This window comes from Phaethon aethereus (genome assembly GCF_964289735.1).
Source record: "Phaethon aethereus genome assembly, chromosome: 3".
NCBI classification, from domain to species: domain Eukaryota; kingdom Metazoa; phylum Chordata; class Aves; order Phaethontiformes; family Phaethontidae; genus Phaethon; species Phaethon aethereus.
Window position 1 is genome coordinate 122,989,568 of NC_138576.1, and position 15,560 is coordinate 123,005,127.

General features: G+C 36.9%; 1 protein-coding gene across 1 annotated transcript in view; it reads right to left on the reverse strand.

Annotated features, from left to right (window-relative positions):
- The window catches only part of SPTLC3 (serine palmitoyltransferase long chain base subunit 3), a gene marked incomplete at both ends in the record, with an annotated part of 84,272 nt that overhangs the window by 44,170 nt on the left and 24,542 nt on the right, over positions 1-15,560 (reverse strand). The window contains 3 exons of the mRNA XM_081997526.1: positions 3,175-3,323; positions 4,252-4,406; positions 5,972-6,163. Coding sequence (XP_081853652.1) covers positions 3,175-3,323; positions 4,252-4,406; positions 5,972-6,163 — 496 coding nt within the window. The remainder of the gene's footprint in view (positions 1-3,174; positions 3,324-4,251; positions 4,407-5,971; positions 6,164-15,560) is intronic.

Here is a 15,560-nt window from a genome sequence, read left to right on the forward strand (position 1 = left end):
CAGTTCCTCTTAAATGTTTTTGATGAGAACTGCACAGAGTACTCAAGACAATAGCAGACCACAGCTTTATGCAGTGGCATATTGAGGTTCTATGGCTGGCTTTCTGTTCGCTTCCTAATAATTAAATAGTATTTGATTTGCTTTCTGACCACTGAGCAATAAGCTAATGCTTTCACAGAACTACCACTTAAAACCCCAAGATCTTGCTCCTACGGGATAATAGTTATCTTAGTCTTAAAAAAAGGAAAGTATTTGTCTTTCAGACTGAAAGTCCCATAAAAGCCTCAGGAGCGATTTATAATAATTATTATTTAAAAAGAGCATGGAATTAAAAGTGGAGTGAAAAGCCTGACATCTTTTTATGGAGGAAAAATCTAGGAAGACCAGCTACTGTTTTTATCCGTTTCCTATGCTTTTGTGCTTAAACAGGAATGTCTGTTCAAGTTGCACGTACACTATTATTTTAGGGAAAGCATGAGCAGAGCTTCACAGTTCTCACTGAAGTCAATTTGTGAACTCTGTTTACACATAGTCTTAAGTTACTTTTCTGGGAATGTAGAATAACTGCTTTACATTTAGCAAGGTTTAGCTTCACTAAATTTCCTAAACAAAACACAGTTTTGTAAAGATACAACCAATCATATTAAAATGTCCACATTAACTTATTCTGAGAGGAAATCACCTGCAACAACATTCTAGTATGACAGCATTTTATACCCAGGCAGAAAATCACAGAGGACAGTTTTACCATCATATATTCTTTCAAACATCACTTGCATTTATTTTGTTTTTTTCTTGTTTGTTTTCCCATCTCTCTGAAATCAAAGTAGTAGAATGATCCTTCTCAAAAAGAGAGACCTACCACTGCTTTGAGATGGATCTTGGTAAAACCCTGAACATGCCAGACACCTAAATGCACATAAGCAGAACAGTACTTCCAAAGTCAATTGGCTTGAAATTATAAATATGTTCAAGTGCTCTCTTGCATTAGGACCCCACAGGCAATTTATAGCCTTGGCTCCTACAGCTCACTGTATTTATACTTCAAACCACTTTAGCTCAGCCACTCAATAACAACAAAAGTTTTGAAATGCTATCTGCCCAGGAAGAAAACCATTTTGTTCTATTTTTCTAAGATGAAGATGGCAAATGATAATTAAAAAAGGTACGATCTTTCATACAAACCCTTCCTCACCTCTTTCTTGAAAGTATATGTGTGTGTGTATATATATTTAACACTGACAGAATTTTTCAGATCTGCTCAACCACGAACCAGAAAAGAGCTGAAGCAGCACAAGAGGGTAGAGGAAAAAGAAAACAGGGTATCCACACTACTAAGAAGAAGCTATTTTCCTTAAGCTGTTTATACAGTTCTTGGCAGTAGACAGGCTCCAACAAAGCCAGGGCCAATGAAGTAACCATTGCTCAGAGTTGCTCTGCAGAGCAACCTCTCTCTCCACTGGCTCCACAAGCAGAGGCTCTCTCTTAGCTGCCTAGGACAAAATGCTATCACTGCTCATCTACACCATCTAAGCCAGGTCTTAACACCCTGCTTTCCTATTTTAATAAGCCTTGATGTTCAAGCTGCTCTCTGAAATTCACTCCCTAAAAGACTGACACTGAGAAGTCTTGTAAAATGTTCTTTATTTGTAGCCCATTCTTGCATTGTGAATAGTCTGAATGAAGTTCATGGGACTATTTGTTGTGAAAGCAGTTAGAACAAATCTAAAACTTTGCTCAATCTGTCCAAATAACTTTGAGTACTGCACAGGAGTTCAGATGAAGAGAAAGTCCTAGAAATCGGTATATGCTGGCTCTCAAAACAGACTAGATGAAGTTAACTAGGAAGACTTTTTTATATGTGAAGACAGAATCAATCTTTTTATACTTTTTTTTTTGAGAGTAAGTCAAAGTTATGCAAGTCTTCCATATAAAATTTCCACAAAAGATAAAGAATGAAGAACGCCAGGCATACTCTTTGACGCACTGAAAACAACTTGAAACGTTCTCAGACAAACCAGAATCCAAGAGAAAAAGACAAGACAAGAGAAATATTCCTTCAATACCTTAGATGACTAGTAATGGTGACCACTTTCAAGCATGCAATTCAGGTTAAACAATAGATTGCAGTCACCAGATGGGTAACCTACAAAAGGAAAGTAGGGTCAATCTGTAAACCCTCTCTGAGTAGTGTCACTAACATACTTATTACTGGCAAATCAAACCATGATGACAAGATCAGAAGCAGATGACAAGGTTTGCATTATTTTTTTGTCTGGAAATGAGACTTTAAATAAGAAAAAAAAGAAATACAATATTTTTTTCCACAAGATTTCTGGAGGAAAACGGTTTGCTTTGAGAGATACAAAATGAAAATTTTTCAGGTTGCTGGATGGGAAAGTGAGGGGAAAAAAGTCTACAAAAGACTTCTTCATTCTGGGAAGCCTACCTTTTTTTTTCTTTTGACAGCTCCCAAGAAAGACAAATCCTGAAGAGAAACCTCAAACCTCCCCTTGTATTTCTATGGCTCAAAATTGTTTTCTCTGACATGCAGGTTGATTGCACCATTAGGAATGCAAGGCTTTGTGTAAAAATATACAGCTGAAGATAACACCACATGCAGCCTCCAAAGCAAAAAAGCAGACAAATCATAAAGGATGTCTGAACCAAAAAAGTCAGATGACGCCTTCCTGAATTTCTTCTTCAGAGGCACACTAGAATTTCTATGTTGTGCCCTTTAATCTCTCATAAAAGATTACAATATATTCTTAGAACATGGGATTAAAAAAAAAAGTAAAAGTTCATTCTACTAATCAGAACACTGTATGTGGTAACTGATATAAATCTGTGACGCAATTAATTTTGCCCTAGAACAATTATTGAAGTCTCAATGTTTATTTTACTTCTTTTAAAGAATAAGCCTGTTACTTCCATCATTAAAAATCCCAGGCCACTATATGACACATTTGTTTTTGTTTTTTGAAAAATCAGTAACATTTTTCCCTTTAAAAAATTCCGTATGTGGTAATGAATAAAACACAGCATCACTTTTAATAGCGAAACAAGTAATTGTTGACGTGACTAAAATTCTCAAAGTATCCAATCCCTTCAAGATATCTGTAAGAAAAAGCATACAGTTACAGAAATTTGGTGCCCATCTAGCTGTTTACTTACCCATTTCCTGTCTGGTACTGCAGATTCCTGTCCCATATTTTTGTAACTCTATGGTCACAGTTTTCAAAGCATTAACATCCGTTTCTGCAAAGCCGAGGTAGTTATAAGAACCCATATTGATTACATTCTTGATAGTCCTTCCTGTAAACCTATAATTAAAGCAAATTTTAAAGAATAGTGCAACTTTCCCTCCAACCCCAAACAAAAAGAAAAGAAAAAAATCCCCAAAATTTCCCATCAAATTTGTTCCACTGCCAAATTCCTATTTGGGAATTTACAATCCTCATACTTGAATGTCCCAAAAGTTTTTCCAGGCTTTCTCTTTTCCTGACTAAATACTGCTTCTTGCTTAGAATGTTTTCCAGATTCCAAGCTGAAGATGGCAATATACTGGTATTAGGTGAAAGGGTGCTTTTATGGATTTAAATAAACAAACAAACCTAGGACTTTATTTAAGGAACAACTTATAGACACTATTTTTTCAAGCAAGTTGTCAACAGCTTCCACAAAGTCATCAGTGTTCACACACACACACAGAAATTAAACATGAGGCAAAAGGTGTGGGAAACATTATGATAAATTCTCAATAAGCTGAAATAGAGTCAACCTACACATTGTCTACGCTGTGAGTTTCCATATCTATTTAATTCGGTAACAGTTGCGATACACTGAAATCTTCAAGCTGTAAACTGCTTAAAACGCACTGCCAAAGACTCACTACGTAAGTAAGAAGCCACATTTATGCAATGCAAGAAATTACAATTTAAATCCTAACCAAGGGATACAACAAATTTCATTGTAATATTCTGACTAAAGGCCTATTGTTTTCAGTGAAGTATAAGCAGTTTTACTTGTGCTGATACAGCCAAACTAAACCCGTCTGCGATAAGGTTCAGACCCTTCCATACAATATTCAGAAGAAAGGGGACAGATTGTCGGTGTGGTACTGATTTCATATGCTGATGTAGAGTAGGCAAGGATCTAGGTATGAGGGACTAGATGCAACTTTCTGTGCTTTGCAGATGTATCAGGAGTATTCTTATGAAGCTGACAGCTGCAGATTGTGAGCTAACTCACCGAAACGTCCAGTTGTAATCATCTGTAACACGTTCCATGAGATCAAACTGTGGCCCTGGGACACTGCAAATTGGACGATTCCAGTTATCCCGTATTCTCATATAGAGGTTTCTGGTGTAAAAGTTCTCAAAATCTTGATAAAGTGGCACAAAATCCTGGTTTGAAAACATGCACAGGGTTACGTTGCTCGGAAAATGTCTGCTTCTGTACCCAAGTCATTCTCATTAAAAGGAAAAAAACTGATTCATTAGTAAATAGAGCTGTAACAGACACAAGTTTCTATGTCACAAACAACTCCAATCTGCAAGTATCTTACTTTAATTCCCTTGAAATACAATGGGGTTTGTTGCCGTTTTGTTTGTTTTTTTAAAATGGTCAACAAGTTGGCCTAATTCTCCAGTCCAATATTTGGAAAGTTGGAAATGGAAGAACTCACAATTCTTTCACTTGGAGAAACCAAATGCTTCAAATTCAGCATTTTGCTATGTGTGGAGTGGATTGCAAAACTAGGATAAAGAATTCATTATATTTCATGAAATGCCAGGTACATTAGATTAAAGCTAGTCCAATGCAATTGATATGGGCATTATTGGCCTATATATTGGACATGTAAACAGTCAGCTAAGACAACTAGTTTGGCTGACAATTAATTTCTGTCTATGGGTTTTACTTGGAAATTAAGTTAAAAGAAAGGTATGGAGTTTGAACAAAGTTTTATATGAAACAGCGATAAAGCCATACTAGACACTGGATACAATAAATTGATAAAATAACATGGTATGTAGTTACATATGTGGGAGACTGGAGAATTAAATGAACACGTAATCCATCGTGGTTGGCAAAAAGATTTAACCGGTATGTCTGGAATCATAATAGCTCAACAAATGGCCAAATCACAAAGTGAATTGAAAAGGATATTCCATGAGAATGCTGATAAAAAGACTGCACCATCATATTACATTCAGTAGTGCATGCGTCTTTGAAAAGCCAAAAGAGGAAACAATTTCAGGAATTTTATTCACAAGAGGAACAGTAACACTGTTTTTCATATTTTTCCTCCATTATGCCAGGTGTTACTGTAAATGATGGCTCAAACTGCACAGAGAAGGAGCAGCAACAAAAACATCTAAACAAAATTAGAAGTCAATTGTTCTTGCTGAGGTGCAAGTTTCACCTATAACTACGGATGAAAAAAATTTCTTAGTCAGGTCTTGCAAGAATTCAGGCTATATTCACTTTGTACTGGGACAATGATTCCCGAGTGCTCCATGACCAGAGGTTCAGCAAACATAGGTCAGCAATTACAAAGATGTTAGCACTGCCTATCACTATGAAGGACAAAGTAAGACAGCCGGATGAGACAAAGGAAAACTGGGGTTTAAGAGATGTGGAGAGATGATATATTTAACAATAACGCATTTCTGAGTTTTCTTTTTCTGTGCATTGACCTAAAACACTGAGATTCTATTTTGCTGATAGTATTTTGACAATCTTAGAACAAGGTGAACATCCCTCTGGGTGAAAATTATCATTTTACATATATATAGGTCATATTCATACACGTGTTTATATTGCAGTGCGTGTCATTCTTCTCATCCCTATGCAATGTTCTTTTCTAAGATGAAAGTTGTCTGCCTTGTTACTTCGGTAGGTTATTGTACATAACTTGCAAGCAGGGGAAAACTCAGCTGTGGATACATAATGTCTTTTTCATACATACTTTTTGTTGTTCTCTCTCTGCAGCAACGTTACGTTTTTCTAGTCCCCAGGCTCTCATAAAATCTCGCAGGTAGCCAAATATTGTTCCCACTCCAAAACCCAGGAAAGTAAGAACAGCAACATACATTGGTGCCTGTTCAAAATGCTCAATAAATGTTTTTTTGTAGAGAGTTCCATTTGATATGCCATTCTTCTGAAAATATAGAAGAGAAATTTGTGATTAATACATTTTAACTCATCCAAGCTTAGACCTTAGAACTTGAGGCAAATCTTTTTCTCTAATACACCACAAATTAGGAGAGACATTTAGCCCTCACACTATGTCAGCTGATGCAACCTATGCCTGAAGAGGAGGACCTTTAACACTGCAGTTATTACTGACCACTACAAGTATCTTCCATTTTCTCTCCTTTCCACCAATGTCCTCAGTTGCAGGTGTCTTTAACACCACTCCCTTGTCTATTTTGAAACATGTGAAACTTATGAAAGATCGGCAACATACTATTGTGTAATTGGACAATTATTTCAAAGGTGATTAAATGCAAACCACAACACTCTGCTCTTGCAAGACAGAGCTATAAAAAGGGAAGGGCAGCATTAAAAACTCACCTACACTGCGCCTGACTGTGCTTCTGGAAGTCTTGTGTAACCCATTGCAGTAAGTAACCTATATACAACAACTCCTGTCTAAAATAGGGCACCTTTACCATGATGTTCTTCAGATCTGAGGAAGTATCCAAAGCAGCTATGATCCCTGCATTCTATTTCTGTTCTGATTTCACAAATGCTTTTAATCACATTTTCAATGACCTCTTTCATACTTCTAAGGGTACTTGAAAACAAAACAAAACAAAAAAGACGAGGGGAGACACACAGACACACTGCTTGTTGGAATTAGTGACCCTATTGTAAGCAACTTCTAGAAATTTACAATCATGTGTGGACAAAATATTTTTTCTTGAAAATATTCTAAAATTTCCATTTTCAAATTAAAGAAGCTAAGTTTTTCAGTTGCAATCTTCTCAAAGCAACTTATATTCAGCAGCCTTATCAGATTACTCTTTGGCAGAGAGAGGTAACTCCCTTATTTCTGCAAAATCTGATGGCATTTACAGTTACTGTCTAGTAACAGCCAACATGCCAATTCAAAAATAATAAAATGTAATCCAGAAAGAATAGTGCCCTCTGTAAAAAAAAAAAAAAAAAAGTACTAGACATACATTTTTGAGCATATTATAAAGCAAGACTACCAACATATGAAGAAATACACGGCTGCCTGTGGGATGGATGAACTAAAAAAGTAGATTATCTATTTATGTAATGCAGCAAGCTGAAGCAGAAAATCATATTAAGAACAACTGCAAATTCACTGTACTTGTCACACCTAGACTATTATTGATCTTCATGCTGCATTAAAATGCCTTTATCCTCAAAAGATTTTGATTTCAGTAGTAACTTGCTATCCAATCCTGGATTGACAAAGTTTTCTTGGGGGAGAGAGAAAAAGAAAAAAAAAAAAAGGCGTTGGGCACAAGGCAGAATATAAAGATTTTGAAGGAAACCCAAAAAGGAAAAAATTGCTGGTAGGGCTAAACAGAAACACATTTAGACTTTGAAAAGATTGCACTGTGAGGGAGAAAGAATGCAGGGCTGGGTCTCACCGTGTGAGGGTAGACCTTTGAAACAATGCTACATATGCACTCCTACCTCAAGCTAATTGCTCTTTTAGGGCAACCTATTTACTATGAAAAACATTTTATGAGGATGAGTTAAATACATGGTCAAGTCATATTTCACGAGCCATAACAACTGTGTGCACACAGCGACAAGATAAAGTAAGTATTTCATCAAGGATTAAGCTCTGTCATATTACCTTACATGCGCCATGGGCTAAGAGCATGCTTATGGTCATCTATGGCAATTCAACTGACATTGTAGCTTGTCAAGCTGTGATTATGTGATAACGCACCTGAGCCCAGGAGGAGAGAATTAGCATGATGATTCTGTATATCAATTTTATTAAGAAACACTTTGTTGTTATATATCTTATTGGTAAAGGAACAGGGAAGCTCATATCAGACTCCTGTATTGCAAAAACCTTCCTCCACAATAAAACTCTTCTGTTGAGGAACTCTTATTTGAACTGCTGTTGTTTTATGCAGTCAGGATGACATATGTATTTAAACATGTAACCACTGTCACCTACCATCCTTAACACAAAGAGCTAGTAGTAATTTACTACTATTGATGCCATTTTCTAAGGATGCAGAGTCAGACTGACACCCATATTCTCCAGTCTATGAATGATGAAAACCAAGAGTCTTCAAGTAGCCCAAGGTTAGTACAAGGCTGAGAGAACAAATTAAAAAAAAAAAACCAGTGACATCTTGCCTAAAAACTAAACTGAGGAAAACAAAAACCATTTCATTCACCCCTAGAGTCCCACAAAAAAATAGAGAGAGTCTCAGGATTTGAATAAGCAAAACAAGTAGATTTGCTGTTTCTGGAGAGCAGTAATGTGGACATTTTTGTGCTGCACTCCAAATCCAAGCATTGGGGTATGGGTGACTGACTGACCATCATGAGGGAATGGTTAATTGCCATTTTGCATTACATTACTGTTGACTTTTTACATGTTGTCATAAAGCTTTATTTGAGGGGAAAAAAAAAAAAGGTGGAACTGGAGACTGTGCATTTAAAGCACCTAGACAGTGAAAACAGATGTAATTAAGCTGTTGCTGGCACCAAAATCAAATACAGCAGATCTCCTACAAATGCCTGAAATGATTCAGAGATCACTAGTGACACTAGATACACACTGGGTGCTCTGCTGAATAGCACACTTACAAGTATATTATTACCTGTAATAACACCTGCAGTAGACAGTACATTTTCTAGCTCCATACCTCAACTGTAGCAATCCTAAGTAGCAGGTGATCAGGCAAAGATTCTAAAAACAGAAATAGAGAATGATACCTTTCCTCAGTATACCCTCCCAACTTCCAACGATTGGTGGCTTTGAGATTTCATGAGCCTGAGATTGTGTTATCACATTTAATAGTCACCAGGGGATAACTATGAATTTGTTCATCATTTTTGAACTCAAAAATACTGTGGAACAGAACTGTGAATTCTGATAATTGATTTAATCTGTTAAAAAAAGTATTTCCTTTTTTTTTATAAAATTGCATGATAATTTCATTTGACCATTGTTGTCTGTTCATCTTTCCTACTCAACCAATTACACAACTCAATTTTCGGTATTTAAATGACTTCTGACCTCTCCACTTGTCTCTTCCCAGGCTGAATAGTCTTAATCTATTTAAGTCTAGTCTAGTCTAGTGTCCTTGTCCTTACACAGATTTAAAATAAAAATAAAAAAATCTGTTTTTTAATGCTCAACTTTCTCTTCACTCTGCAAAGTTCAATAATACCTTTTTGAGATGCAGGGGAAGGGAATTAAAATTGCATACAACACTTCAGGGCACAGTATGGATTTATACATCTGCAAATGATACTTTGTCTTGTCTTCTGTTGCTTTTTAAAAGATTGTTAACATTTTACTTGCCTTCTTGCCACGGTTCACAGTTTCAGAAATATCTCTTATGATTACAATATATCCTTCCCCAGTTGCAATAAATACCTAATTTAGAGCATATTGCTATTTGTGCATTCTCTAGGATCATTTCCCCCTCCAATTCATTCATTGTTTTTTATTTAGTGACCTGCAATTTTGGCTATTGTTTTATCAGCATTACACACCACCAACAAGAATCTTTTGCAATGATTGTTGTCCAGAGTTAATTTTTCACTACCCTGAAGAATTCAGTATTGTCAACACATATTGTCACCTATTTCTCCTCACCCCCTTCTCCCAGACCATTGGTGAACACGTGAGAGACCACAGGTCCAATAAAAGATTCCTGGGGGACTCCATTCCCTGCATCTCCTTGGTCACCTTTTCAAAAACTCTATCTTATTTGTAACTGCCCCTTTGTCTGGCAGAAAGGCCAACTTAAGCAGCAGCCCAGAGTTACTCAGCAATTTTGTGTTTGGCTTCCTTCAAAAGTCTTCAGTAAATACCCTTTGTGATATGCTAATCCACATTTTATTGGCTTGTTTTAAAAATTCTGCTGGCATTCCAAATCAAAATAGTTTCTCAGTAGTCTGCCACAGAGTAAGTATACTTTCCAGGCACAAATGCAAGGAATCTACTAATACAATGTAAAGACACCCAACGCTGAAATGCTACAGACAAAATTCAAAACAAATGGATGTTTTGCCATGGAGTTTGACAAATTACCATTTCATTGACTTCTCAGAAACCAAAAGCACAATCAGGATATGCAGCTTCTATGTGTTGAGTCTTTGCTTAGCTTATTAGATCATGCTGTCTTGTACTCTCTTGATACCAAAGGCCACGCTGGCAGCTCAGCCTCATAACTCTGTAGCACATAGTTACAGAGAAGCCATGTCAACAAATTTGGCAGCAGCCTTAAACCACAGCTGCAAATTGGTTTCCAGTAAAACACTCACAGCGAGAGAATTCTTGGGCAAGCTTTTGATGCCAAGGAAGTCAACAGGAGCGATGCCGATGCAGTAAAGTCAGATTTAAGTGCAACACCTCTTAGATCCCCGTGTTCTGTAGTTACCCAAAGTATTTTGAAACTCTCCCATAATGAAGAATCCCCTCCTAAATGCCTTCAGTTTTTAAAATGGAGAAATCAACACTAACAAAAAAATCTTACATTGCTATTAGAATGGGCACAATGGACACACAATCTTAATCAAAATAGCTTGCTCTAATAATGATGTAAACTAACCTTGAAATCTATTAAGCACACTCCTGGCAAGACCTTTATAAGGAATAGTTACAAAACACAATATTTGCATTAACAAAGGAAAATAAAAGACGAATAATACCTAAATATTTGTTCATACTACCTGTAAAGCGAGTAGAGCATTTTTCATTGCATTTAGGTCCTGCAGCCTCTGGAATAGTGCTAGCCAGTACGAGCCAGATTTGCATCAAGGGGAGAGCTAAGAAATGGACAGCACAGACATAGTGTCACAGTACTAAACCTATGTGCTGGCCCAGATTAATTTACTAGCAAAGGGGTACCACTTATGCTGGTGTGATTGGCGTTGCATCAAGGAAACAGAGACCCGAGAACTCATGTTTTCACGCAAGTCTGTTCTGTAGAGACAACATAAACTCTAAAGAAATCCAGAAAATCCAATCTGCTTTTTGAAATCTCTCCTTAATTAAATAGTTTTTGAGCTATTATGGCTCCTTCCAATGCAGCAGCAGTATCTGCAGACAGCTATATCCTTGAAATAAAGCTACTGGGAGAATAATAAAGTCTTTGTATTTAAATATAAGTTCCCCACTAGGAATAAAATCTGATCCAGAAGTGGGTGAAACTTTATTTTACTCTCCCACAGTTTAAGATGAACGTTTCATCTGTTTCTGGATCAGATTTTATCATATTGTTGCACACAACCTATTAAAAAAGCAAATGCAAGTTGACTGATCTACATAAACCTTCCAAGACAGGTATGTGTATGAAGATATAGGTGTTGAAAACTGTGAACCAAGTCATAGTCACATTTGCTCAATATCTGCCAGATTTCAAGATGACATTGAAATCTTGAGCAAATCAGGACAGTGCGCTGCTACATCTAAAAACTGATGGGAGAACAGACTGACAATCACTGATGCAACTTGTGATTACTTGTAGATGGTTTGGTTCTAAACAGATGTTTCCTCCCTATCATTATACGAAAAGCAATTGGGACAAGACCCTAAATGTAGGTGATTTTAGATGTCCTAGGATGTGTGAGCGCACCGCATGGGCATGACAGGACCTAGAGAGGCCGGTACCCTTCTGGAGCAGAAGCTGAAGATGGGGTACTACAAGGTCCCATTTTAGCCATGAGAAGGGTATGGTCTGGCTAAATCCCACTCAGAGCTTCCAACTGGATAGTCACAGTTTGAAGTAGCTGGTGTGCAATTCCACACCCTGTGGACCGTTGTCACCACAAGGCAGGGTCTCAAAGAACAAAAATGTCAGGCTCTATGCAAACTCACCAGGTTGACTGCCATAATTATTACGTTTTCCCAAAACCACCATACCTAGGCATCCATTAGACACTGGGCGATTCTTAATGATTGTATGCAGTCCTCAGAAAAAGAAAAAAGGAAATGGAAATTATGAAAATCAGAAGCTGCCTATAATGAATATACTATTGACACAAATTGAGATTACTTCACGAATCTCTTCAGTTACTGGCAATGACATCCTTTACTTAAAGTGGTTTCTTTTCTGTTACAACACATTTCAGATCTTACAGGCTCAAGTTTCTACAATGTAAACCAAAAATGGCTACATGGGGAATTCCTAGCTTACTGAACTATGCAGACAAGACTTAAAAATAGTTGTGAAACTTATATATCTAAAAGGTGCTAAAATGAAGGTTGCAGTCTCTTGCAATGTGACAAAACCACAAGAAAGTATAATCTTCACACAACACAAACTATAAATAGCAACCATGCAAAAAAAAAACTTTAGTTCTTATTACTGTGTGTCTGCAGAATCCGTATTTGGACTGTTTATTGATTTCTGCTGAAATTTCAAGAAGAAATATATACCTAGTAGTAAGGCAATCAATAAGGACTAAGAGTAAAATTTCCAAAACTGTCCAGAAGGTTTAGGAAATATAAGACACCTTCAGCACAACTTAGGAGTCCATGTGCTATTGAACTTGCCAGAGATTTAGAATTTAACAACTCAGGAACTCTGAAAAGTTTGCTTCCTGTAAACAGTATTAACTGCTGCTTGTTCTGTTCTGCTACTTGAGGTTTGTATGAAGATTGGGTCCTTTCACCATACTTTTCACAAACACCAGGAAATGGCTTTTGTTAACCAACTGTCATCTAATTACTGACTAAAAACTTGCAGCCTCTCTGTACAAATTCATGACAGCATACTACAGGCAAATACCAACAAAGGCATGAAAAGACAGGATCTTCACCTTCCAGACTTGCATCATTTTTTTCAGTCGAGTACAAGTGATACTCCAACATATTCACCTTATAATAAATTCTTTCAGAACCAAATAATCAAGTCCTGCAATGCCAACTAGGAGACTAATACTATGAAAATACAGATGTGAATGACAAGCACATTAGAAATATACTGTTAAATAGAAAACATTGTTATATATTTAGGAAAACAATACCCTTACTATATAATTTTCAGCCTAACGCTTTACTCTGATGCTAAAATGGCACTTTTGAGTGCAGCACAGGAGGTTGGAAGGATGCAGAAGACTCACTCATAAATAATGTTCAGGAAAAAAAGAAGTTGGTAGAAGTCTAGAGACAGCAGTGGCAAGAGATCCAAACTAGAACAAAGATATATTTGGAAGGTGCACATTTCATTGTCTTAGTTTTATAAGTTTCAATGCAGATATTTGTAATAATTCAAGAAGTTACTTAGCCTGGTATGTTCAGGATATGAATCTCTAGCCCTACAGACACTACAAGCAATGTGCATTCCGGCACCAATGAATGTTTATTTGCAACTATTAAGTAAACTGTCCACTCTGTGCAATTTTCACAAAACCTATAGATCAGCACATGTTTTCATCTGGTATGCATTTAGTCCAGCAAGGAGAACTGCACATTGCAGAATGGTCATACTACAGTGTTTGTCCAAAGAAAAGCCACATACATCTCTTTACAGCACAGAAGGTTAGAGTCATTCACACAGACTCAGGACAAATGCCAGTAGCAAACCATGAAAACGCAATGTGATGACGGGGACAAAAATCTAAGAAAACACTACTTTGAACTGTAGGTTTCAGACAAGGTAACAGATACTAACTAAGGCACTTACATCAACTCGTACATGGGAGATAAAAAAAATTGCATAGTAAACTCTTCTTCCAATGGCTTTACATCTGTGCATTGCAAGCAATAGCAAGAAACACTAGAAAGAAAAAGGAATGTGTATGCCTTGATACAGCTATTACTCTGCCATTACCCCCAGAAAATTCAACGTGGACTCAACTCAACATTACTAGGAAGGCATGAGGACAAAGATGGAGCTTAATAGTTTCAAATTATTAGAGACAAAACAATGAAGTTCACCACCCAGAGAGATACTTACAAACACCAGAAGCTATTTCCTAACCTCACAGCAATTACAGAGTAGAAAGCCAGGCTCGTTGAATCAAACACAAGGACTGGATGAAACGCCTAGGTTACAACAATCCTGACACAGTTCACGGCATCAAGTTGCAGCAAGTGTTTGTTATTATTTCCAAAGCTTATAGTAAGCTAGAAGATTTGCACTGCCTGGCCACATCAGAATATCTCCAGATCATTCAAATCCTACGGCTCTGGCTTTAAGAATAAACAAATTAACAAGATGATGATGAAGTGGTATCACTTCAAAGGCTGTCAGTTTCTGCACATCACTGGCGGTGATCTACTAATACAGGAAATTTCTTCCAGAAGTCATTTATCATTTAGAAACTAATTCTATGCATCTCATATACATTTTTGAGAAAAAACTAGTATTTGTTGGGATCAGTACTGTAACTGAATGGAAAGGTAGTTGAGATGATCTAACCAGACTGTTAGTGATTTTGCACAGTGTGGATTCTGAGCTAAAATCTGCATGAAGCAACCCACCAACTCAATTTCCCACATAGTGACTTTGCAAAGAACACCAGAAAATGTTTTAACTGGCATCAAATTGCTCTTCCTGCAAAATTCCCTTGTGAAGAAAACTCTATAGGTGAACAAACAGATCTTAGGCACTAGCTTGCATAACTGAATCATCGTTGGATCCCAGAGCTTTTCCCACTATATAGTACAACAGCTTCAAACAGGGCCAGGATTTTGCACAGGTGACAAATGGAAACAGTTGAATAATGAGACAGATATCCCCTATCAGTATGGGTGTGTCCCTAGACTTCCCTGGACCAAATACAACACAAGCTTCAATCTTAATGTGTTAAAACTTCAGAAACAGTCTCAGGCCATCATTGGTTCCCAAGGTGACAGCACCAGTTTTGATTAAGACTTCTGGAAGGCATAATACATCAGGTCCCTTGTTAAAGGATCACAAATGTAATTTACAGCATTCACACTTCCTACCTGAAAGCTGCATATCATTAGAATAATTTGCACATTGTTCTAATTATTCTGAGAGTTATGCACAGGTTAAGTTGAAGCAATGTGTCTTCCAAGACATTCCTATTATTGCAAGGAGTAACATATCATATTTCAGAAAGGTGACAACAAGAGAAAATCATTGCCAATTTTGTTAATGCAATCAGAGTCTTAGCTGGATTTACTCTATCTCTTTCAAGGCATTGAACTACTTTTAAATTATATTTAAACCAGATCTCTTGGCATACCATGCATGGAGTGGAAACAGAGAGATATGAAATACCATAATAAAAAAATCACCAATTTAATGATGAGGAAAGCAGAATTTCTCAAGAACAGCTGATAAAGAGGTAGTCCATATTTGTGTTGCTGGTTTTACAGATAAGAGAATTAAAAACTCAGTAGG